The sequence below is a fragment of the Bombus bifarius genome, unplaced genomic scaffold (assembly GCF_011952205.1).
Source record: "Bombus bifarius isolate JDL3187 unplaced genomic scaffold, Bbif_JDL3187 scf7180000008218, whole genome shotgun sequence".
NCBI lineage: Eukaryota > Metazoa > Arthropoda > Insecta > Hymenoptera > Apidae > Bombus > Bombus bifarius.
This window is the reverse complement of record NW_022884519.1, coordinates 1,184,344-1,211,387: the sequence shown is the minus strand read 5'-3', so window position 1 is coordinate 1,211,387 and position 27,044 is coordinate 1,184,344. Positions and strand designations below refer to the sequence as shown.

The window sequence follows — 27,044 nt, the reverse complement described above, 5'->3', positions numbered from 1 at the left end:
TCGTTTCTCTATCACTTAACCTCAACAATATCACACATTAAATTAATAACTAGTGATAACAATTTATTTGAATTTGACCTTATACACTATACGTGTATTTATGCTTATTTCAATATATTTTTCTGTTACAAATTCATCCAATCGTTCCTCTATCTCAACGCAACCGTTCCGTACGCATAGTGGTAGAAAGATGGTGAGACAAGAGAGTGCTGAGACGCGTGCAATGTGTATCCACGAATATCTTGTTAATCACGTATTAAATAAATATGAAATTATTTTAATATCATTTCCACGTGTAATGTGAGTGTTGCTATACATTTATTTCGGCGACTAAGATCCATAATTTTCAACTGTAATATCGCTGGAAGTGGTCACGTCTAATTGCGTCGTCGAGCATCCAATTGGCCGCTCGATGAGCGATGCCCTGCTATTTCTACGTAGTAAAGAATGGTTTTCTGACGAGAATATTAGTATAGATTACTTTAGTAAATGATTTTGTAGCTTGGAAACCTTGTACCGCGTGAAGCTTGAAAGAAGACGAACGTTCATCCGATTGGTCGTGATGTAATAGATTAGGGTCGCCTTGATCTCTCACGCTTTTTCGGTCGTAACGTATTATTAACGAAGCTAGTCGTTTTCTCTACATAGCGAAGGCTGATGGAATTGCGACGAAAATATCAAGTGGATAGTTTGTAATTTGAAAAACTTGTACGTTGTGTAGAATTTGAAAGAAGACGATGACGTTTGTTTGATTAGTATTAGTTGCAGTAGATTAATATCGCCTCGATTTCACACGTGTTCTCGGTTGTAGCATATTATTGATCGCAGTGCTCGAGTCTAATTACATCGATTACGTATGTTTTTCGATCGTATCTATCGTGATGATACGATTTCAATTTTTTTCAGCTTTTTACGGCCATTTGTGAAGAATAAATTCATTTCACAGACTAATCAATGTTAATTAATTTCCCTACTTAAGTACTTGTCAAAATACATTTAACGAGTTATCATGAAACGAGAAAGACCTAAGAGACAGCTTTGAATTCCCTACACGAACGACAAATTAGTTTGAAATTCCTGCGAGGTTGGATAAACCGATATCGGTAAATTCATAATCACAAGGCGAATCCACGGCTTACCTCATGTCAAACCTAACGCGCCGCAATTCCGATCGACACCGTTCGATCTGAACCGGGTCGAGTTAGTGCGCGTAAGTTTCGCCTCTGTCAGCGTTACGGCTAATCCCGAAAATCCCTAGATTCCTGTTCTGCTTATCACATGTACCTACATGTATCGACGATACGCACAGTAAATCGATCGTGTCTTTCGTTATCTCGCCACGTTCCCCGCCATCGAAGATTCATCGAGTTTCTAAAGGTTAATTCGATAACATCCGCTCGTACTTAGATGAGGAATTTCATATAGTGATAAATTATGGCAACATAATCGACGCTTACAAAATATTAAGACAGATTAAGAAGAAGATTAGGTTATCAATTATTTCTTCACGAATAAACGTTTTGCGTTTAAACTTGATCTTTAAGACGCAGAAAATTGATATCGTGAAATTGAATAGAACGTCTGTTCGCAAAGTATCCGATTTACGGATACATCTTTCTACCTGTGCTGTTGTGAAAACAAGGTTCTACAATTTGTGAAACATCTTCAGATACGAGCGTCGTGAGCCTTCAGACGTCTAATCGGTAACAGTAGGTTATTTTTCATAGACATTATATCGATACGATTTCACAATGACAGAGACCGAGCTTTTGTCTCAAGGTTTATTGGATTGGTAATTAAGTGATTGCGGATTTTGTCATTACCATCTAATGGTAATCAAATTACCATCTAATCAATATCCTGATCCAAGTTCCATGAGGTTGTACGAATTAAAACCTTATGCTACTAAAATATACAAATTTTCCGCGTTTTCACTTATCGTGCAAATAAATTTATTTCAAACTTCCATCGTCCTAAGATTCTTATCAAGTCTCGTGTGCTCAAACGGACGTTGGAAAGAAACGAAAAGCGAGAAAGAATGGGTCAGAACCGCCCCACAGTTGGGCAAAGAACGAGCATCCGGGGCGGTGGTCTCGAGTCAAAGCTGGAAACGGTAATTTTACGAAAGATATGTTTCTAATCGGGCGTTAATGGGCGACGCCGGAAGCGTCCAACCAGCATTCTCCGTGCTCATCCGGAAAAATACTTTCCGCTTCTTGCTTTCCTTCTTTGCGCCGGGTTTTTCCTCTGTTCTAAGTGATTGCGTCTGTTCTTGAAATTGAATCAGGCCACGCTGCAAAAAGGAATGCCGGATAAAACGAAGGAAAGGGTGGTTCCCGCGCGATCGATCGATTTCAATTTGCCAACATCCGTACGATAGAGTACGCCAGAACGATACTTGGTGAAGAGAGAATTCCCTTTTCAACGGGAATTTACAAACTCTTCAAATAAATGCACATTAGTTCGCACGCGTTTTGTTCAAACCGAGACAAACTAAGGTAAGGTTGGCAACTACGTGATTGCGGATTTTGTCAATACTACCTAATGACTTAGTTGCCAACCCAGTACGTATTCTTAACATTTTACCGACCGTTCACGATTCAACAGCATACGCACATCCGACCGGCATCTCAGGCGCAGATTCTCCCCTGGCGCTGGCTCTGTTTCGGTTTACAGTCTCCGATACCATTCTTTTCGTTCATTGCGAACGATACGTTTTTCAAATTGGTATAAAACGGTGGAAGCTTACAAAGCAACGCAACTGACGCGACTGCGTAAGGTACCTTAGTACTAAATAACAAATTACTGCTCAAATAATGAAAAAGATTGTCGGCGACAAAAAGCCGATTAATAGGCTATCGGTCGGTAATCGTTGGTGACAAAAAACCGATTAATCGGCTATCGATCGGTAAAGTGTTAAGACGTTGAATGACATGCCAGTTTTACAAGGTTTGGCCGTGGCGCCACGATGAATTTCGTTATTATGCGATACATATAATATTGAAATATTACCTACAACAGATATGCTACGGTGTATAATCATCATTAATGAATTTATCTCACTGAGGTCACTGGTGACCCCCACGGCGCTGTAGTACAATTTCGTTCGATTCACTTACTTTGCGATTGTCAATTATCTCATATTGTTTTTTCGCGTTGCTAAATAATTATTCTATGTTGTTAGGTCCCAGGATATACCATAAACCATAACGTATCCCTCGTTCATACTTATTCGGACCAGCAATAATCCTAAAGAACCGTCACAAGATTTAGCATTTTTTACTTTACTGTCAACGTCCTTAATTTCCATTAAACATGTTTCAAGTTGAAACGTTCCATAGGGTTACTGTTCGTTAAGATAAAACACGGAAAAAGCGGGTTTTTCCCATGTTCGACAGCCACTGATGGGGGGCGCACATAATAGACGTATATTTCATGTATAAATAAAACTATTTTTATATGTTTTATACTGCATTAATTTCGTCATACCATTGTAGTAATAATGGTAATAATAACAAATTTATAATTATTGACATTTGTTCAAATAACGTATTTCTACTAATGTTGGTGCGCCGGTCACCGGTGAGCCCCATAGCATTCGTGTTAATATCGAATGAGACAGAGCGCTGTTCAGATTAGACAAATTACCTACGATTCGAACGATTTGCAACTGTTTTATCGATGTGAACGTGCTTAGTTCATTCGAGATATCCATTCAAAATTCTATATTTGTCCTTATGAAGTCTTGTTCAGATTAAACAAGTTATATGCGCCCAAACAAATGGAAACTGTTTTATCAACGTGAACCTGTCATTTAATTTTAGACGCTAAATATTCATTTAATCCTTAAGTAGTATATTATGAAGTGCTTTAAAATGAAATAGCTCGTTGAAAATTGAAAAAATTAAAATTCTTCAATCTGAAGCTCGTGACATTTAAAAAGGAAGGTGTATAATTATGCTCTGTGATGGACGAAATTGGCGTTTACTTACGATATGCTTTCTGGCTGAATTATTTCCAACCAGAATTCCAAAGACTATAATAAATGAATTATTTCCAATTAGAATTCCAAAGACTATAAGAAGTGACAAAGAAAAAGGTGGAAGTAGAAAAGTTAAAGGAAAAAAGAAATAGGAAGTATCGCTGAGCAAAGAAAACCTGGAATACGTTTTAAATTCCTTTCACAGGCGGCCAATCTTTCCAGTTGTTTGTCGCGAAGGTTAAGTAAGTTTACGCGTGCGCCCGATATAAAACTTTGCATCGTTTCATTTTCCTGCGACGGGATTGCAAGAAGTTTGAAACTCGTGGCAAAGTATTCCGAAAGGATCCGCACTCCTTTCACTGGCAACACGATCTTGATTTTAATTAAGCTCTAAGCGAACGCGACGCGATCAAACTTGTGACCTGTTTCCTCTCGCCAAGCCAAGCCAACCTAACCTATACTTCCTCTTTGATTCGTCGTATCGGCTTTCCGCTAGCTGCAACGTGAATTTTATTCTGAGAAATCGACTCGGTTGTTCGCCACAGAGAAACACCAACGTTACGTTGATTTATTTCCGATCGTTTGTCAAAAAGTTTCAGGAATTTTGCTCAGTTGCGCTCGCAATGTTTTCTGCAACTCCTGTTTCGACACTAGTCACTGAAAGTTCCCACGGCTTTTCAACTATTCCCTTTGCAAGAACGTAATGCTAATGAAAAGAATTCCTAACGCGATTCCCTACCAATGTGTGGAAAAGTTGGGCTTTGTTTTTGTCTTCAAATAAATCTCATGAATGTATGAGTGAGTTCATAGTGAATGTATAGTGAACGAGAAGTATTTGCAATAAGTATTCACTGTCAGTCTTCCAGCAAACATGCAACTTCCTATCTTCCGTTTAAATTGCTTTCTCATCAAAATTTATTGTGTAATTGGACGTTAGGAAGAAATTCTTTGCGCATTTTCAAACTGCAATAAATGCTTCCTAACCTCTCGCAACGAGCAACCTAATATTTCAACCATCTCCTCTTGTACACAACGACAAATACAAAGGTGTTAATGTAACTGTGTCTTCTCAATATTAATGCAACTGTATATCAAATTTCACGATTTCTTGTCGAGTATGTCGAGTTTTTAGTATTGCAGGAAATGACAATCTGATGCACAGTGTTGAAATCTCAGATTTTCGTCCTTTGAAAAACAATAGTGTTGGAGTGTTAAGACTGTTTATATTTGTATTTATCATTTGTCATTTTTTTTAACGCGATCACCAAAAGACCCAGATTACTTTAACGACGGTCGTTTATTTGAAAGAGAACGTTCGCAGGAATAAGCTGCATTGAAAGTTTCCTTGACCTATTTTGTGTCGTCACTTTCGGAGAAGTAACCTGCTTCGCGCGCCGTTTGCACAGCGGAAGGGGAAGTTTCCTGTGGGGAACAGTGAAAACGTCCGGCAATAAACTTCGTGGCGAGTAAACGGCTCGTTTGCGCCGACTTTTCGTATCTTGCATGACCGACAAGTCGGAAGTCACGTTAATAATGAAATTCTCCTTGCGATGTTACAAATTATGCTATGTCACGACGCGCCATAATGTTGTTTCCAGAAAATTATGAGACAAAGCCGAGCCGGACGATGAAACGAGTTTGCAAAAGCCTGCTGGCCTGCCTTTTCGAGTCCGAAGGTTCCAAGTTTCGAAAAACGCAATTAATTGCACCGGGAAAAGAGAAAAGTCCCACTGTGATTAAACGTTTTTCCTTTTCCTTTTTCAGATAAATTGCGATTACACGTCTGTAACAGACACTCGATTCAAGATATTCTAAACGCGGATTAATGGAATTTTTGGATTAGATTTAATGAAATATCTTTGGATAGAATGAAAATAGTGAAACAGTTAACGTAGGTTATAAAGTTACATTTAACTGATGAAAGGGGAGAAGTTTTATTGAGGAGGAGATGAGTTTGTTTAAAGGAGAATGCAAAAGACTGAAGGAATCTTTGGATTTCCACGAGCTACGTGGGTTTAAATAATAATTGGAGGATAAAGATAGGAAAAATAGATTAACGTAGTTCGCAAATTTACATCTGATTGACAAAAGGTGAGAAGTTTGCTGAAAAAGAGAAAGTAAGTTTTGAGGTTAGGTTGGCGTTAGATTGGGGTTAGGGAAAATAAGTTTTGGAAAGGTTATACGAAACGCAGTACTAGATGTAAAAAAAGCTACGTAGAGAATTTTAGGAAATCAAAGAGCGATCATAAAAATAAAGCACGAATGACAGTAACACTTTTTAAAATGTCGAATTTGCCATGATTACGATGTAATTCCATTTCGTGTTATTGGACTATTTTCAAGATCATTCAGGTCTCGTAAACTTTCCTCGATATCGTCAAAGGTCTGAGAATCAGACTGTGGAAGCTGTACAAAAGAATATAGCTCGGATCTTTATTGCTGTTTGTCGTGTTCTAGAATTCTAGAAGCTTTTACGATGTTCGTGACGACTCTCGCAGTGCGATGATATACGTGATGGATTAATCATTACATACATCTTGATTGATGACGAACATCTGCTTTGGATTCTTTGCAGGATCACAGGGATAAAGGAGCATTAACCTGTTACAGGAGGAAGATAAATTATTCAAACCACGCGCCACATATTCGAATATCAGATATTCAGGAATATTCTAACTTATACAACGACAGTTGTACGGCTGATTAAATATTAGGTTAAGTAAAAAGTTCTGAGCGTTTTTCGCTAGATGTCTTTAGTGAGCCATATCTCACGATGTGCACATCGCATCGAGTCATAGTATACACCGATTTCAAGGTGATATTACGCATCAAAAAGGTTCTTTGTCAGTTTTGTGTTCGGTGAAGCCAGTTGTGTGTTACAGCGTTCGAAAATGGAGATAAAAAAAGAGAAAATTCGATACATTCTTCAGTACCACTACGACCAAGGTGAAAAGGCGGAGCAGGCGGCCAAAAAAATTTGTGCTGTTTATGGACCCAGTACAGTATCGAATGCAACAGCAAAGCGGTGGTTCCAACGATTCCGTTCTGGTAATATGGACGTCGAAGATGAGGCACGCTCTGGTAGGCCAATCGTCGAAAATGTGGATAAAATCATGGAAATCGTCGAGTCGGACCGGCATGTGAGCACTTATTCCATTGCCCAGGAACTGAAGATTAGCCAGAAAACCGTTTGGAACCATTTGCATAAGGCTGGTCTCAAGAAGAAGCTCGACGTATGGGTGCCACATGAATTGACGCAAAAGAACCTTTTGGACCGAATTGATGCCTGCGATTCTTTGTTGAGACGTAACGAAATCGACCCATTTTTGAAGCGGATGGTGACTGGCGATGAAAAATGGGTCACATACGAGAACAACAGCCGAAAAAGATCGTGGTCCAATCGCGGTGGGCCGGCCCAAACGATCGCCAAGCGTGGATTAACGGCCAAGAAGGTTTTATTGTGTGTTTGGTGGGATTGGAAGGGAATCATCCATTATGAGCTGCTCCCATCGGGGCAAACACTTAATTCGGACCTCTATTGTCAACAACTGACCAGACTGAAGCAGGCGATCGACCAGAAGCGGCCAGAATTGGCCAATAGGAAAGGTGTTGTGTTCCATCAAGACAACGCCAGGCCGCACACATCTTTAACGACGCGTCAGAAGCTCCGAGAGCTTGGCTGGGAGGTTCTATCGCATCCGCCGTACAGTCCAGACCTGGCACCAAGCGATTATCACCTTTTTAAGTTTTTGCAAAATTTTCTTGATGGTACAAAACTGGCCTCAAGAGAGGCTTGTGAAAATGAGCTGGTCAAGTTTTTTACCAATAGGGACGAGGACTTCTTCAACCGCGGAATTATGAAATTGCCTTCAAAATGGACAAAAGTAATCGAACAAAACGGCGCATATTTAATCTAAATCGAATAATCTTGACTATGTTAATTTCATCGTCGAAATAAAGCGAAAAAGCGCTCAGAACTTTTTACTTCACCTAATATTATAGGATTTTTTTTATTTATTTAGAAATATTAGAAATTAGGGTTTCCAATGATTTTTAAACTATATGATAAGTTTATTGATCGATAGATCTATTTACAATGGATTAAACAGGAAACGATGGTTATTTAACGTGAACTAAATACAATAATGTGCCATAACTAAGACAACTAAATTGTTAATTCACAACTCACAACTATTGTAATAGTTTACAACTCATAACAACTCTCCACTCCTCACTACTGGACTCCTCACCACTCGACTGTCAACTTTTTTTTTTTTTTAACGTGGAGAAACGCTCATGGACTAACACTTCACGGTGGTCTGTCCTGACGCCTGAGTCGAGATGTACCCGGGATCTCTCCCGTATTACTACCGGTTACCCCCGGGCGTCTATCTCCCTGTCGTTATTGAAGGGAGGCTTCCTTGGGCCGTTAGAGGGGGACCACACCCCCTAACGCCTCTTCCTGGTTCACCACGCTCCTACGGTGGCCGTGGCGGCGCCGGTGGCGGCGCCGGTGGCGGCGTCGCGCCTCTCTGGCGCGTGGTGTTCCTCCGATGTTGCTGTTGCGTCGTCCTCGAAGGATGCCGCGTTCTCAACCTGTTTCTTTCCGCCCGCTCCTTCGCAAGCATCACCTGCTCGCAGAAAGTGCGAACGGCGGCGAACTCCCGACGCCCTCTGAGCATGGCCTCCACCAACGCTTCCGGGGCCAACCTCTCGCCGATCTCGAGCTGCAGGACGCGTCGCTGTTCCGCCCACGCCGGGCAAAACTCCAGCGTGTGTTGCGCCGTGTCCTTCTCTTCCTCGCAATGGTGACAGGTGGACGTCACCTCTCTGCGGATCCTCAGCAGGTACTCGCCGAACACTCCGTGCCCGGTGAGCAATTGCGTCACCCGGAATGTCAGCGGTACCCCGCCTCGCTCTCTCCAGGCGTCCCAGTTGGGAAGCACGGCGCGAACTCCTCTTCCAGCAGTCGAGAGCGCCATCGCTCCCAGATCTCCAGCTTGGCCTCCTCCCGGGTGTTCGGGGATAGCGGCCCGTCCGAGCTCGAACCCCTCAGGTGTTCGTACACCCGTCGGAGCGCCAGGGCCTGCAGCTCGAACGGGGGCGACGCCGCCAGCGCGGTCACCGACGCGTACGACGTCGTCCTGTACCCCCTGGCGATGCAAATGGCCGTCATCCTGTGCAGTCTCATCAGGCTGCGCCGGCTCGCCGCCAGGTCTTCCGCCCACACCGGGGCCCCATACAGTACTCGGGACCGGATCACCCCCTCGTAGAGTCGACGGACTCCCGCTCCTGCTCCGCCGATGTTCGGCAGGAGGCCGCACAGAGCGTTCGCCGCGGCCGTCACCTTCGGAACCAGGAGCTCGAAATGGGGCTCGAAGGTCCATTGGCTGTCGATGGTGAGACCCAGGTAGTTCATGTGGCGTCTCACCGGGACCTCCTCTCCATCGACAGTCAGCGACGACAGTCCGGGCGTCGGTGGTCGAAGAACCACACGGCCTCGGACTTGGCCGTCGACACCGTCAGGCCCAGTCTCTTGATGGCGCGTACCGCGCATGCCACGGCGTCCTCCGCAAGGTTCGCGGTGTCGCTCCACCACCGTCCCCCGGCCAGCACCAGGGTGTCGTCGGCGTAACAGACCATCCCTGTGCCCGGCGGCATGGGACACCGAAGGACGGAGTCGTAGGCCGTTATCCACAGTATCGGCCCTAGCACCGAACCCTGCGGAACGCCGCGCTCCACCGGTCTCCTCTCTTCGCCGTTCTGCCCGGTGTAGGTCACCCATCTATCGCACAGGTACGCCCGGATGACCGCGACCAGGTACGGCGGTACCCGGAAGCGTCGAAGGGTCTCCACGATCCTGGACCAAGGGATGGTATTGAAGGCGTTCGTCACGTCCAGGGAGACCGCGATCGCCGCTCCCTCCCGGGACACCGCCTCTTCGGCCATGCGTCTCACTCGCCTGACCGCGTCCACCGTCGAGCGACCCCGGCGGAATCCAAATTGGCTGTCGTGCCATCCGGGCATCCTTCCCTCCATGTAGGCCTCCAGGCGGGCAGCTACGATCCTTTCAAACAGCTTGTCGGCCTCGTCCAACAGGCAGATCGGTCTGTACGCGGACGGCGAGTCCGGCGGACGACCCTCTTTCCGCAGCAGCACGAGTCTCGCCGTCCGCCACGTCCGGGGATAGACGCCCTCCCTCAGGCATCTGTCGTAGACGTGTCGCAGGCGAGGAGCCACGATGTTCATACACTTCGCCCAGACTCGGCCTGGAATACCGTCCGGACCCAGTGCCTCGTCCCGCGATGCCATCCTCTTCGTGGCTCGCGAGAGCTCCTCTTCCGTCACGCTCAGCTCTTCGCTCCATCCCGACGTCGTCGCATCGTCGTCGTCGTCGTCCTCGTCCTCGTCGGAGGAGGATGGCGCTGTTCTTCTTCTCGCGTCTCTGTCTTCCGGTGGGAACAGGGTCCCCGTGACTCTGGCCAGCAGCTCCGGATCCATGACGGTCGCAGCTTCTTCGTGGCCACCTTGTAAGGCCGCCCCCACGGGTCGGAGTCGACCGCGTCGATCAGCTCGTTCCAGCACCGAGCCTTCGCCGACTTGATCTCCCTCTGCAAGGCTCGTCTGGTCTCTCGGTACGCCTCGTAGCGGACGGAGATCTCTTCCTCGTCGCGCGTCAGCCTGCGACGTCGGGCCCTCAGGTATCTTCGGCGGGCCCGAACGCACGTCTCGCGCATCTCCGCGGTCTCCGGCATCCACCAATAGACGCCGCGATCGCGTCCACCGCCCGGAACGGAGCGCGGCATCGAGGCGTCGCACGCCGCGCATTTGGGCGCCGAGGCGGGACAGCCTCTGGCGCGGTGCCCGCTCCCGCCGCACCTGTAGCACAGGTGCCCGCGATTGACCGTGGACACGCAGGTCGCTCGCACGTATCCGAGCTCCAGACACCTGAAGCACTGCAGCGGCCGCTTAGGTATAGCCGTCACCCTCGCGGTCGACCAGCCCAGCGCTATCTTCCCTGCCTGGGCTAGTTTCCGGGCCCCCGCCACCGGACATCTTATCCACGCGGACCCGAGTCCGCCTCTGGTCGCGCCGATCTCGCCGACGGCGGCGGCGGCGGCGGCGGCGGTGCCACGGTCTTCTTCCGCTTCCCTCTCTTCTTCTCCACCACCCTCCACTCTCCACCCTCTTGCTCCCTCTGGAGCGATGTCGGTTGGGTGGGTTGAGGAATGGCAGAGCCCTCGGTGCTGCGCCGGGCATCTGGGGTACGTCATCATCATTGTTGTTCTCCCCCGAGCCGTTCCTCGATGGCCCTGATGATGGATGGTTTCATCTCCTTCACCATCCGTTCCAGGGCAACGAAGCGCGCTCTGTCAATCGTGTCCTCCCGGCCGGTCTCGCAAGCATGGCCGGAACACCGCGGGCACTCGCCGGTCCGAGCAGCCTCTCGTCGAAGGGCGGCGTTCTCATCCTCCAGCGCCGTGAGCCTCGCCATTGCGGTGTCACTGTCGCGCGTCGGTCTCGTCCTCACGGACGACTCGTGCTTCCATGCGGCCGTGATGAAGCCGGCCGCCTCCTTCAGGGCCTTGATGTACGTCCCCTTTAGGTTCGACGATGTCGTCGCAACCCTCATTATCTGGGAGACGTGCATGGTAAATCCTGCACTGACGTCCGCTGGGGAGCTCGTCCTGATCAGTAACGCCAGCTCCTCGGACACGTCCGGGGTGGTCACGGCGATTCTCCTCTTCTTGCTCCTCGACGTCGTCGACGAACGCGACGCCATCGTGGCGACCGAGGCGACCGATTCCTCGTCGTCGGACCTCGGCAGCGCCCGCATTCCTGTGAAGTCGTCGTCCACCGCGGCCGGGGCGAGCAACTCGCTCTTCAACCTGTTCGACGAACCTCGCTTCGTCCTGTTTGGAGGCTCCTCCGCAACCTCCATCGCGTCGTCCCGCGCCTCGCCAGACATAGAAACACGTTCGAGGGCCTGGCGGTCCACCCTCGAACGGCCGCGGCCGCGAGACAACGACGCAGCGGGGCCCACTTGACAACCCGCAACTGCGCCGGTACTGGGGTCTCCCTCCCCTGCGTAAACGTATTTCTCTTTTGTTCGTCTATCCATTTTTCTCTTTTTATTTGTGCCTGGTCGTCCTTGAGACTCCCGTCCTGGTGCCACTCACTCTTTCGCACCCTACCCCGGTCAAGGCCGGTGCAGGGTGACGGGGAGCCCCACGAGAAGGTGAGGTGAGTGGTCTTGACAGGTATGGGCCCACCAACTTCTCCGAAATTCTCCGCACCGGATCGGCGAGCTGACGGGTACCAAAGGCACCGACCAGCCGCCACCCGACTATAGGGGAATATCAGATACATCGGGGTTTCCCAGGGCGTGGTCCTACGCCCCGAGAACCCATACCCGCCTCGTGCTCCCCACTCGACTGTCAACTGCCAACTGCTCAACTCGACTCTCAACTCACAACTCCCCCACTCGACTCTTCGGGTGACGACCACCCGATAAAAACAGCCTAACGGCACTTAGACCTTCTCGCAATATTGTTTATGGTTCACCCGGTATTTCTTAAGCCACGATACTACAATATTAATACTCAATAATGATTTCGATTGTTCTAAATATTCGTTGTTTTGGTAGAAACTACTTTGCTTCCTTTAAAATATCTTAATATTTGCTTCTTATAAAATATCCGGTCTTAGGGAATTGCAAAACGGTCAGCAGAGACTTTTCGAGTGCTTGGTGAATCTTTTACGTGCCACGCGTAACGTACCTCATATATAAAGCGTAGAAGTACACGAGAGGGGAAAATAGCAGCGACATCTCTTATCCCATCGGCCATTCATACAATCGATTGTCCCTTTTCATGCTTCAATCCTCTACGTCTTCTTCTGTTTTTTGTTCAAGTGGATCTCACTTCAAGGAAAGCTGTACATCTCCTCTAGCGTTTAGTTTTTGGTATAACGATCCCCTTTCAGCGGCTTCTTTCGTCTCTATTATAATACCACGGAAAGATCTCTGACATACAGACAATGTGGACGATAAAGCGCAAATGCCGACAAGCCGAAAGGGTCGGGAAACTTCAAAAGGCCTAACGGTCATCAATATATTTCGACACCGCAGCTGTTGATGTTCAGTTAGCCACCGGGGAGCCAAGAGTGAAGAGTCGTTAATCGAGAGCTGTGATATCACACTACTGCATTAAGTTCAAGTTAAATAATCATCGTTTTCTGTTTAATTCACTGTAATAAATTCATCTATCAATACATTATCACATAGGATAGAAATCACTGGAAATCCTAATTTCTAACATTTCTGAATAAAGAATTTCTATAATACATTCATCCACGCGCTAGCTCTCTCTATTCCAAAATATAAAAAAACCTCAACATTTTTAATTTATAATCGACGACGAGCTATACGTAAGAAGTGCGTAATTAGAAAAAAAACAAGAATTAATCACGAAGTACCTTCAATCTCACAGTGGCTCTAGAAATTACACGCACAACCTCTTATCTTTCAATGAAGCGTTTTTTAAATCAGTGCCTTGAATGGCACGTAATTTAACATAATCAGGCTCGATTAACTAAAATATAAATGCTACAATAAACGGTGTGCCACGTGTGTTCTATCCACTGTGTGTTGCTTTAGCGTTAACATTACCGATATACCGGGCTCAAGAGTGGTTCAACGTCTCGCCAGTGCTGGGAATATGAGAAAGGCCCGTTCAAATTTGATGAATAAAACATCGTAGCGCGATATAACGCGGAACGTGGAGCTCATATGCGGCTGCTTGGATATCGTCTGGACGGAGCTGTATTTTATTCGAGACACGTGACTCTGTAGCCATCAGAGTCGCAAATACATATTCCGGGCAAAGTCCTAGGAATGCCAGGCTTTCGGTGTCCCGCCAAAGGATAAGGGCTGTCTACGTGTCCGCGGCGGTCGAGTGAAAGTCGTGTGGACGGCCGAAGCAGGCTCGTGACCATGGCACAAAGGGGTAGAAACACGACTGTGTGTCGTCGAGTTGCGTTTACCGAAGCTGAAGTTAAATTACGCGTGAGACGCTTTGACTCGTGCTGCAGCGGCCCGTGTCACGTTTCTTGCATCAAACAACGAGGAGAAAGCAAGAAGAAACCAAGAAATGAAAGAAAGAAATGGACAGAGAGCGCAGGCACAGGAAGAGGCTTGAGAGAAGAGAAAGAAACGAGGGAAGAAAAAGATGAGAGCAGGCACAAACAGATTGAAGAACCTAGAGAGACAGACAGACAGACAGACAGAGAATACAGAGAAAGAAAGACAGAGGATGAAACAGGAGAAAAAGAAGGACGACCAGTCACAAAAGTTAGAAGTCAGGGCGAAATTCTTTGTCGGATCTTAAGCATTGTCGCCGGTGCATCTGGCTTTTTCAACGCGCGAGATAACGAACAGACACTACGGTTCTCCGTGCATTGTCAGCACAAGCCAAGCTTATATAACGTAAATACGATACGCGAAGAATAGCAAGAGACGCGCGCGACTAACAGCGAAGGCAAAGGTAAAGGATGGAGAAGCTTCGCAGTCAAACGGACAGAATGAAGAAGGTGCACGCGAGCTTTCGCGCGTGCTGCGTGAAAGAGGCACGATAGTGACGGCAATGTTATCCCAGCAGGTGTATCTGGGTGATTCAGCGGGATGGTCGTATTGGTCTACTTGGATAACGCGAGTTCTGAAGAGCTGCATACATATTAAATCTGCTCTCTGGTAAAATCAATTATTTCAGGATATTCTTGGAGTAGTTGTCAGTTACTGCTTCTTCTACTGCTTCATTATATGTGTATGGATTCTGGAAAATGGAGTTTATTTAGGAAATAAATTAAATTACATACAATAACCATTAATAACAAATCTACTAGAAATTTTACCCGTCGAATCGAGAATCGATTTCCTAAGTCCTAAATTACCGTTCTTCTCTCGTGATCTAACCTATTTAGTAAAATGACTGTCGGTAAAACAAAGCATAAGTAAATATATCGATTAGCAGGTAGTTTGAATGCTATAAAATTTACACCTACCCTCCTTGTGTTGACAATTCCAGTGGAAAAATGTAATCCACTTCATCTTCTGATTTTATTATAAATTCTACACATTCTATTCTTTCATGTTTTGTGTTTTTGTTCATAGAGGTACGGAGGATAACGTACAACGGCATGGCGTAGAGAAAATCGATTTGTAATAACGTAAATCCTTGGGGCAATTAAAACGATCGATTCTGGAAAATCGAGTTCATTTTGGAAATAAATTGAATTATATACAATAACCATTAATAACAAATCTACTAGGAATTTTACCTATCGAATCGAGAATCGATTTCCTAAGTCCTAAATTACCGTTCTTCTCTCGTGATCTAACCTATTTAGTAAAATGACTGTCGGTAAAACAAAGCATAAGTAAATATGTCGATTAGCAGGTAGTTTGAATGCTATAAAATTTACACCTACCCTCCTTGTGTTGACAATTCCAGTGGAAAAATGTAATCCACTTCATCTTCTGATTTTATTATAAATTCTACACATTCTATTCTTTCATGTTTTGTGTTTTTGTTCATAGAGGTACGGAGGATAACGTACAACGGCATGGCGTAGAGAAAATCGATTTATAATAACGTAAATCCTTGGGACAATTAAGTCGATGGATTCTGGAAAATCGAGTTTATTTTGGAAATAAATTGAATTATATACAATAACCATTAATAACAAATCTACTAGAAATTTTACCTATCGAATCGAGAATCGATTTCCTAAGTCCTAAATTACCGTTCTTCTCTCGTGATCTAACCTATTTAGTAAAATGACTGTCGGTAAAACAAAGCAAAAGTAAATATGTCTATTGGCGGGTAGTTTGAATTCTATAGAATTTGCATATGTGTGTCGTTGAAGAAGTTGCTTATACAGTGCGGGGGAAGATAATTAAAAAGTTACTACTATAAACTCTAAAAAAAATCTATTAAATAAATCTATTAAATCTATTAAATCTGTTAAATCTATTAAAATCTATTAAATATCTATTAAAATCGATTAAATAAAAGAATCGTACAGATAAACTGTTTTGCACAGTGTAACTAAAAACATTCAGGATAACTTGAATTATCAATTAACTTTTCGCGATTTTTCTACACTAAACAATTTTATTATCTCGTTTAGTTTGTTACAAATGGTTTAATTCTGGACTGTATCCTACGGTTTATTTTTTTTTAAATAGGTCAAAAACAGTTTTCTGTCTAAAAAATGCTAAAGAATATTCCTTAAAGCTTATTCAATCGAGCAATAGTCGACCAGGCGAATATAGTTAGCAACGACAGTAGGTTATGCGAGTTATCGTAGATGGGGTGGTTAACGCGATCATTGGCTACGAAGGAATTAATAATGGGTCGAGATTAATTGCGTGCTACGCAGATAATCGATGGCCGATGTCCGAGTGCATCTTACGCGTGTTGGCAATTTAATTAGTGGGACATGTTCCCTCCTGTCTGATTATCATAATGATGGAAGGGGCTTCGGTAAATTATCGTAATGCGATTCGACTGTGCGCACCACGTATTCACCATTTTATATCCTTTAATTTCATTTCCCTTTTGAAATTTCTTCATTGTTATTTACGTTATCCAATTGAAAAAAATGCTTACTTCGAAATATGTACATACTAATCTATCGAATTATAGAGAGAAACTTGATAGTTGGAGAGAAATTGGATTCGTGACGCTTAAGACTTTTTCAAAATCGCTTTTAATCTACATAATAATAAATCTCTTTATCAAATGTGCATACGAACAAAAATAGACTATGGAAACAAAGTAATTGAAATAAAATAAATTGAAATAAAGAAATTGAAATAATTGAAATAATTAGGTTGGCAACTAAGTGATTGCGGATTTTGTCATTAGGTGGTATTGACAAAACCCGCAATCATTTAGTTGCCAACCTAATAGTTTGCAGAATAAAATACTGAGCGATGATGCGAAAGAGAAACCCAATTTCTCTAACAATAAAAAAATACGTACCAATAGCAACGAATATATTAACCACACATTCAGTCAAACCTGAAATCTGCGTTTCGTTCTACCTTTTTCCTATTCTATCGAGTTTTCACTTTTCACTTTTTATTTGACTATTTCGAACTATGTTACTTGCAACTACACTACCACGTGTCGATGAAATACAGAAGACGAGATTGAAATTTTGTTGTAAGTTAGCGGGCTCGTAATTAGCTTAAAATTCTATCCTAACCTCAACATGTCTTCATTATAAAAATATCTTAATTACACTTGCAGATTCACATTGATAACGATCATAAAATTGATTGCAGTCGGATTTACCTTGAATTTTCGTTTATCAATCGTCGATTTGTCCAAGACGAAAAAGATTGACTGGCAGATTACGAACGTCATTAAGTTTTCTGTCGGCATCGATGGCTCGCACGGATCAATCGTCATTGAATTATTGGCCGAGGCCTCGGTATAATACGCCAAGAGAATCCCCGGCTCTTCGACAGGCTATTTTGCGAGATTCGAATTTCCCTGCCGGCGATCGTCATTATAACGCACTTAACATCGCATCGCATCGATTAATCGCGCCCTCTCGCACATCCATCGTGCGGCCATTTGTCGCCTGCTATCCTTCTTCTCGCGTTCACATGTGACACGAAACATCACGCGTGTTGTGCATCGTCGTGTTTTTGCTAATGTGCTAAAATTCTTGATGCATTGATTTTCTTATCATTTCTTTGGAACTCAAACGATACGTCATTTGGTATGTTATCTATATGCGGTTGAATTTTCAGAAAACCTAGCCTTGCCGAGATGCAGATACTCATCTTCGAGATTGGGATTTTAACGTGTAATGTTGGGTTGGCAACTACCTATACGTTGGCAATACCACCTAATGACAAAACCCGCAATCACATAGTTGCCAACCCAATAGTAAGCAGTTAGAAAAATGATTTTTTGATTAATTACGGAAAAACCGTTTTCACACGGTTGTTGAAAAACTAACGTGTCATGTAAACGGGTTAAAAGAATCTCTTAAAAAAAAAAATTTCAGCTGAGACCTGGCTGCTTTTGAATAAAAGTAACGCGAATTACCTGATGTTGGTAATTGTCCAACTTGTCGTATACATTACAATGTGAAGTTGCAATTTTGTTTATTTCCCAGTTGTTTGTTAGCGTACGCGCGTGAAAAGTACAAACAGCGAAGAAATTTCTTCACGGCAGGAGAATCTGAGACACGCGTGAAAAATATTGACTTTCGAGTTTTAACGTGTTTTACTTTTGAGCGACGTTGTCGTGCTACAAAATCGTTGTAAATTTTTTAAGAGAATTCACAAATTTCACAGAATTTCGAAAGTTCAACATTACGCAAGCTGCACGTAATATGAAAAAATATATCAAAATATTCAGAGTTTAATGGTTCCTATAATACTTGGCGGATATATAAAACGATTATCTACCGAGATTCTAATTGTAATATTTTTTTAAATTATAGAAACTCTTTGATCATAAGCCTAGAGAATGTAACAATGTTAAACGCAACTTTCTACATTGTAGGTGTTTAGGTTTTATAAAAGTTTCAATAACAAAGAGATAATATTTTGTGGCTTATCGTTGGTTCGTTTTACCGATGTTTCAATCGAGTATGTGCAAAGACACGTATACATAGTATAGGATTTTTTTTATTTATTTATGTCACAAATTAGACAACGATAGTAGCTTTTGCATACTTCGCTATTCCAGATATATCCTACACTTTCTTCATCCACAATTTAATTTCAAATTAATAACAAACTTAATTAATAACAAAATTCAGTATAACCATAATCGAGAAGCTATTCGAAATTTTCAACCAATACGTCAATCCATCGAAGAATTCTTTTAAACGAGTCACAAAAGTCTTCACGAAAGTTTAGTTTATTAATTCTGTATTAAAAACGGTGTCAAAAAGAAGCAGATCAATGTGCCTCATTTGCCAGGAGCTGCGAAAGACTACACTTGCAGGACAGAAATAATTTTAATATCGTCGGAATCCCGGTATATTTTTATCCGACTAGATTCTCCGCTCTTCGAACTTCCTATTTGCTTAAAGCTACTGAACCGGACTGGTTCTTCCCCTTCCACCCGTTTTTGCTCGATTTGTCTCAGTCCTTTCCTGACGATGGGTTGCGCCACGCCGCGCCACGCCGCGCCACGCCACGGCGGTAATGGATGTCTAGCCGATTTGATCTAACTGCGGATTGATCGCAATATCCCCCGCGGAGGCGGAGGTTAATCTGATTTAATTCATAATCCTAGATAAGCCTTTTATCATTCGTTTACTGGTTAATTGAACGACACGGATCAGCCAGCAAGTAGCACGTGCTCCATTGTAAATAGAACATTTGCTTTTTGCTTGAAAATGGTTATGTCGATGGTCGTTGAGATGAAGATGTTCCAATGATTTTTAATAAACTGCTGTTGCTATAAAAGTTTATTTATTTCTACGTTCATTTTCAGTTGTTTCATTGTCGTGTAGGATATTATGGATCCATGGATGTTTATGCAAAGAAAAAATATTTTTCCAAGGACAATTAAAAATGCAAACGAAGTAGAGATTTATTTCACGCGTTAAATATTATCACGAGGAACATACTTGGAATATTTTACACATTTCTGCGCGAATTCATTACATGCGACCTGTGCACGTTTGCGCTTTTAAATTTCTCATAAACGGCGAGACTTAACAAACTTTCGTAGTCTAATTACAAATAACTGCAGTTGCTTCGAAAATTGTAGGTCTTGCGTAACATCGTCAATATGGGATTTTCGTTCAAACGACGATAAGACAAAATATAAAATTTCACTTGGCAACAGTAAGTTTCCGAATACATTCATTGTCCGACCATAGAAAAATTGCTATATCGGAAAACGAAATTGATCGCCACCATTTATAAATAAACCATCGCTACCGCATTTTTCGTTTGTATGTAAAATATTGCGAACGTACGCGTGCAAAAACACGCGGTTTATCAGCCGGTTGACGGAGGAAAACAGTTGCAAACCAGACAGTTGATTACAAAGTGCACTGTATTAATTTATTGCATGCTAAACCATGAAAGCCACTTACGAACAATCAAAAAATACTTCCCGGAACAAATCCACCACTTGTTCAAATCATACCTAAACGGCAGAACCTTTGCAGTAAAAATAAAGGATGTATATTCTGAAGTAAAAGACATTAAGGCAGGGCTACCAACAGCAAAATACTGACATTCGCGGACGACACAGCTGTACTAGTCAGGCACACCAATGCAGAAACAGCAGTCACATTGCTACAAAAGCACATCAGAAAAATAGAAATATGGTTACAAGATACATTACATTGTACTATATCTTTTTATCAAATATTTTTGTCGAAATGTAAACTCTGCTTTGCTACACGTTGCTTTTGCGTAGTCCAGTATTTGTGTGCAGACATCGTAACCGCACTCTGTGGAAAATCATTTTGTTGGGTCTGGAGATTTTGCAAAATATCGCCCCTTCTGTCGATATTGGAAATCTGACTCGCGTTTAACGCGTACATTAATCACGTATTACCACGCCTGCTGCTTGTAATTCGCCACACAGTAGAAATTGGTGTACTGGCTTTTAACGCACGTCCTAATAGGAACATGGAAATATGTCGATGATGATTTGTGATCGTTTTATGCAAAACTAACATAACCTAATCATCGTTTGTAGTTACGCAAAAGTATTTGGTTGTTTATCACATATTTTAAATAACATTACGAACTGTTACTCGGCGAGATTTATACAAATTTGAAAGTGCACGTGTATAATCCTACGCTTCAATGATTCCGGTTACAACTCACGATTTATCACTTTGCAAATGCAAAGCGTTGTTCGCGATAAGATTTCACGACATGCCGCAGCCAGCTATTCCCAGTTTACGGTCTCCAACACAACGGTTTCAATTTCAATTCGTAGACTAGCCGCGTCTTCTGTGCGCCAACCGTCGACTTTTCCCTTTGCCCATCCACCCATTCAACTTTCCCTTTTGATCGCGTAAAACGTTGACAACTGTCGGTCTCGTCTATCTGCATGCATCGCGGATGCTTTTTCAATTTCTCGCTGTATGCTCTTTAAAGTTCTTTAAATCTCGAGTCTCATATGTGAGCACGCAGCATGTATTCGGACAAAGTATATCACATGTGATCATTATACGAGGCTGGAGAAGTTTCTTCGTAATTTTCCTTCTTTTCTTCGTCGCTTAAGACTCGTTACTTTTCTGTATTTTATAATGTTAATAGCACTCGTGATTATTCGAATGATATGTACAGCGGCTGAGGAAAGTATTCGAACGCTTACACTTACAAATTTCAATTAGTAAAATGAGGTGTAATAAACTAATTTGTTAAAACAATTTGGTATCTTCACACAAAAGTATTCGAACGCTGTAACACTGTTGATAGTTTTTCATCTTCGTTTGCACCGAATGTAAACATCATTGCTAAATAAAAATATTGGTACGTTCACTTGATGTTAAGATGTCGTTTCAGTAACAGCGTTACTACCGTTCGCGGAGAGACGCGATCGCGAGGGGCGTAAATTCTCGCTACGATTTTGATAGTCGACGCCGCGAACCAGTCGTTCCCCTGTTTCGATTAGGATAACAGAGGTAGTTCAAATGATTGTAACACAGAATTAACAGGATTAATATACGCTTCCATGTTTAACAATATTTAAAATTATAATTAACACGTTACAAATGATTTAACGATGATACAACTAGTTTATTATTATAATTCGACTCGACTTTATGATATTTCTCGACATATTAGTTTGACTAAGCGAACTTGATTTTATTTTTCTGAACCTTTCGATGCATTCGGTTTGAATCCTCGTATAATACTGATTGCCCTTCGATTTTTTCCTTTGTCTCCTCTTGGAGACGACTCCCACCACGCTCGGGTCCCGCAACCGCTCGCGCCTATGATCACGTATGCCACCTTTTTCTGTGTAGGTAAAATACAGACCGAAGGCGAACGATGTTTTTTAGAACTCGCTGCTGGACGACAACTATGCGCTTATCGCTATATTGTGTATACCTCGCCGGTCATGTAAGACGATCTGTCTGCGACACTGTAGTACCAAGGGAGACGGTTAGGAACACGGCTTATAGTAAGCCTCGGGGAGTAACAGACGGTAACGTAAAAGTAAAACGTAAAAGTAAAATACCAAAAAGTGTGAAACAGAAAGGTGTGAAAGAGAAATAATATTCCAATTACATGAGGACGGCAAATCATATAACGAGATTGCCGGAATTGTGAACAGAAGTAAGTCCACAATATATTATATCATAAAAAGTGAAAGAATGAAGGAACACTTGCAAACAAAGCTCGATCAGGTCGACCAAAGAAATTGTCTGGGACAGAGGAGAAAGTTATCATTCGCGAATTAAAAAGAATCCTACTGCATCCGCTCCTCGACTCGCAAGTATGGTAGCTGATATGTTTCATGAAGAAGTTCACCCGGAATTATGTCGACGAATCTGACGAAACAATGATTTCCAAGGCAGAGTACTGCGAAACAAGCCATACATTAGTGCGGTAAATCATAAAAAAAGATTGACTTTTAAATATTTTTAAATATTTTAAAAAATAACCTTAAAGAAAGTGCCCGTAGATTAGGATTATTGGAAGATTTCCACTTCCAACAAGATAATGATCCTAAGCATACTGCTAGAATTGCGAAAGAACGAATCGTATATAACACACCACGCATGCTAATTACTCCACCGCAAAGTCCAGACATAAATCCGATTGAAAATTTATGGGCTGGAATCGGAAAAAGATTAAATAAATTTCAGATAATCTCGAAGCAAGTATTGAAAGATAAAATTATAGAAATATGGAACTCCGTTAAGTGTAATTTTACAAAATCATTGGTTTACAGTATGGAACGTCGATTGAGACACACTATCGCTGCTAAAGGCAGTCCATCAAAATATTAATATTAAATAATTTAATAATATATGTAGCGTTCAAATACTTCTGTCAGTCACTTACAATGCGTGTTTCTAATAAATGTATCAGTGCCTACCTACGTTGTTGAATCCTTTTCAAATTTTGCTGACATAACCTCAAAACTTCCATCGTCCTACTGACATCTGCTTGTCTAAGCAAATTACTTTAATGTACATTATTTCGGCCATTCAAGTTCGCATATGTAAGCGTTCGAATACTTTCGTCAGCCATTATATATCTCTTGAATAATTCAAATTTAATACATTTCGTTCATAGGTGTAACAAAGTAATCGTATGAGCGAGCAACTCTTACCTCATGTGGTCCTAAAAGTCTATGACGAACATAGCTTAGAATTTCAAGTCTCTGCGAATGAAACAACATTTCTTAACCTCAAAATTCCACTTTTTAGTAGAAAGAGAAAATTAATAACCGCTAGATCGATGCGTGTCCTACATTAATATTAATATACTGTTACTACATGCTAATGTATCTAATATATTTTAATTTATTCATTGTATCTCTCGACATATTTATTTGTATCCATTAGAACCATCAAACCATCCATCTTACATAGAATATCTGTTTCTTGTTTCAGGTGAGTGAATCCATTGCTCGTGAAGGTAGCGTCGATCCATTAAGGTTTAAGTAAGTTCTATCCTCGCCTTACTAAAGTCGATCACTTTTGCAATCTGCCGTTATCACGGCTAACGGGACAAGTACAGTTAACCGATAATCTCGAAGACTGGCTGGAACCTTGGCAAAGAAACCGGTCTCTCGCGCGAATGTCCCTCGCTCCGCCCCGATCAAGACATTATCGATAAAGACATTGCCTCGATCGGTTGTCCTCGCTCGTGCGTTCTTGTTAAGCTCCGAGAAACACGTCCATTCGCCACACAATGTATTGAACCTGAGGATCGTTTCGTGTCCAAGGCTTAAGACGCTCGAGGATCAACAACGTCCTATTGCTTCTGTACAAGGTGTTCCGTATTGCAAGGAGACTGGAAGCTCTGTAGCGGTTGGAACAAACTTTGAAGCTGTTGTAGATCAGGTCCTTTTTCACTATTTTGCGGCCCATAAAATGGGCATTTCTCTAAAGAACAAAGAGGGTACTTTTTTAAAGAGCTTAAGTTAAGCATTTGCTTATTTAGCAATCCTCTGGTATCTACTTTGTTTTTAAAAAAGACAGATATAGGGCGATACAATTAAGGTGATTCTACATGAGAAAATAAATTGAAAATGTAGGTTAGAATTTTTTTTAGGTTAGAATTACCATGGAGAATATTAACTTGAAATATTTGTCTGTACTTAACTGTGTCTCGGCTTAGCGGAGAACTTGATGTTAATTAATATCTGTACTTACTTCCGCTTGTTTTATTTCAGTTTGTGTTTATCTTGTTAGAGAACACACGTTAGAGAATATTTCAGTTTTCTGGTCATTTACTTTATGAAATACTCGAGCAATCTTTCCTTTCAATTGTTCAAAACTTGTAATTTCTTCGGAGTACAATTCGTTCATTGTCTAGCAAACAATTGTTTAAAGTAAATTTTCCCAAAAACCAGAAGATGTTATTCTACATTTTTTATTTTTCTGATTTTTTATTTTTCCACGTAGAATAACTTTCTTTTTGGTCGCGCCCAATTGGTTACAAGACACCCTGTATAATAATTTTTCAAACCTGATCATTTCAATGGCAAACGTATTTTACAACGCACGTAATATTTGAGCGTGTGTTTTCTTTGTTCAATTTGTCAAAGCGGATCAGTAAAATGTCCGCTTGTCCTTGATGGGCTTATGGCGATTTACTCGACCTTTATTAACGCGATAAAGCGTATTAAATTGTTTATTCGCGAAGGTGGAAGGATCGTGGCTAAGGTTCTGATCCAGAAAGCCGTGAAAGTGGAGAAACGAGAAAGATAAGGATTTGTCGAGTGGGAGAATGGAAGGACGCGAAATCACGACACGACGTACGAGATGTGGGAGTAGAGTGAAGGTTTTCGTTTCTTTTTCAAAGTAAACTGCGAGATGTTTCGTTGGAATGTAGCAGTCGAGATTTCGTCTAAAGTCTGTTGCAATATTCTCAAATGTACAATGAGATCTTCTACTTTCTGCGTACTCGCTTATTTTTATTCTTCAAAATCACTTTAGACTTAAATCTTATCTTCTTAAATCTAAAGATGTCGAGGGTTGTTCGGAGAATCCACAATATAGAGATCCGTGCTTTTTTTGATTATTTCATTTGTACTTTACAATTTGTTCTACTGGACATTTGGTAAATTTTTCTAGCTTTATTGCTAAATAATAAAAGGTGGATGGCTACCCCCAGCGGGGTACCATCTTCGAGTTTGACTATTTTATTTCTTCAGTGAGGTCAGTGGGCTGTTTTCTTTTTAGTCTTCTTTCTATCAGAGTTTTGCTCGCTTCGGCAGCCAGCTGGTTTGGCTGTGTTGCCGTTCTTTCCTTGTATATTTTTGCGTACCTGCCGATTTCTTCTTTCACCGTTGGTATTTTCAAGTCTTTACGTATATCCTCGTTTCTGACATACCAGAGGGCGTTCGCTATTGTTCTCAGTATCTTCGATTGTAGCGACTCTAGTTTATTTATGTGGCTCATGGCTGCTGTCCCCCATAGTGGCATTCCGTACGTCCAAATTGGTTTTATTATCGTTTTGTATATTTTTAGTTTATTTTCTATGCTGAGTTTAGAATTTCGACTAGTTAACCAGTACATTTGTCTTCTTTTTATCCGTATTTTGTCTATAATTGATTTAGTATGTTGCTTCCATGTTAGTTGTGTGTCTAAGTGGTGTGCTAGATATTTAACTTGCCTCGTTTGTGTTATGTGCGTGCCATTCAATTGGATATGTGGTGGTTTCCATTTTCTTAGTGTAAATGTAATATGGTTGCATTTACTGGGGTTTGCTTTTATTTGTTTATCTTGTAGCCATTTTTCTATTCTTCTGATGTGCTCTTGTGGTAATGTGACTGCTGTTTCTGCATTAGTGTGCCTAGTGTGCCATGTGGCTAATACAGCCATGTCGTTCGCGAATGTCAGTATTTTGCTGTTGGTAGTTGTTGGTATGTTGGCTATGTATAGTGTATATAATATTGGTCCTAAGACGCCTCCTTGCGGTAGCCCTGCCTTGATGTCTTTTACTTCAGAATATACATCCTTTATTTTTACTACAAAGGTTCTGCTGCTTAGGCATGATTTGAGCAAGTGGTGGATTTGTTCCGGGAAGTGTTTTTTGATTGTTGGTAGGAGGCTTTCATGGTTCACTTTGTCAAATGCTAATCATCTGCTATTAGACGAATTATCGCTTGCGTTCAATTTGCCGAAAAGTTTCCGACTGAGTCGAATGTGAAGCAATGTTATTCTATTTTACCGACAAGACAAATTCAAAGAATGATAAAACTTTGCGTGCGAGTAAAGTAAAGTATCTTATCCGTAATTCTAACACAAAAGTCACTTACAGATGTAAAAACGGGAGTTACCAAAATTTTATTTACACATTTTGGTTAGTAAACACAATAGAACAATACAAGTTTAAAACCTCATTTTAGATATCTTTCATGGCTCTTCAGATATTTCACGAATAAGAAAATTCTAAATTTTTCCCGAAGGAAATAATTCCATTCCTTAAAACCGAATTGTGGCACCAAAGAAAAATAGGGTTGTATTGTACGGACGACGTACTTGTGCGCAAAGTTTCATAATTTTTTGCATTTCCGAGTTGCCTAATGTTCCTCGTGAGTGAACAATTTTGAAGAAACAAGATCATAGTAATTTCAGGCAGCAATTAAATTGTTATAATATGCATATTATTTTTATTACGGATTTTTTTATTTTCGTATGATAAACAAGGAAAAGAAAAATATCTATATTTACTGACATTTTTATCGATGCACAATTCCAATCTCTCCAAATATATTCCAATAAAAATTCCTACATATCAATTTTCCATTGCATCCTCGCTTAACGTTCCAGTTCTCCTTACTATCACCATCTCTCGTAGAAGATATCC

The 27,044-nt window shown here is 42.0% G+C and overlaps 2 protein-coding genes across 6 annotated transcripts in view; both read left to right on the top strand.

The window, feature by feature from the left end:
• LOC117211202 (tyrosine-protein kinase Btk29A) overlaps positions 1 to 27,044 on the top strand; it is a 344,145-nt gene that overhangs the window by 188,312 nt on the left and 128,789 nt on the right. The gene's annotated exons all lie outside the window — the stretch shown is intronic.
• Positions 13,359 to 14,802, top strand: LOC117211207. Its single transcript, XM_033454883.1, has one exon. The coding sequence runs from the start codon at positions 13,977 to 13,979 to the stop codon at positions 14,490 to 14,492; it is 516 nt and encodes a 171-aa protein (XP_033310774.1). The 5' UTR covers positions 13,359 to 13,976; the 3' UTR covers positions 14,493 to 14,802.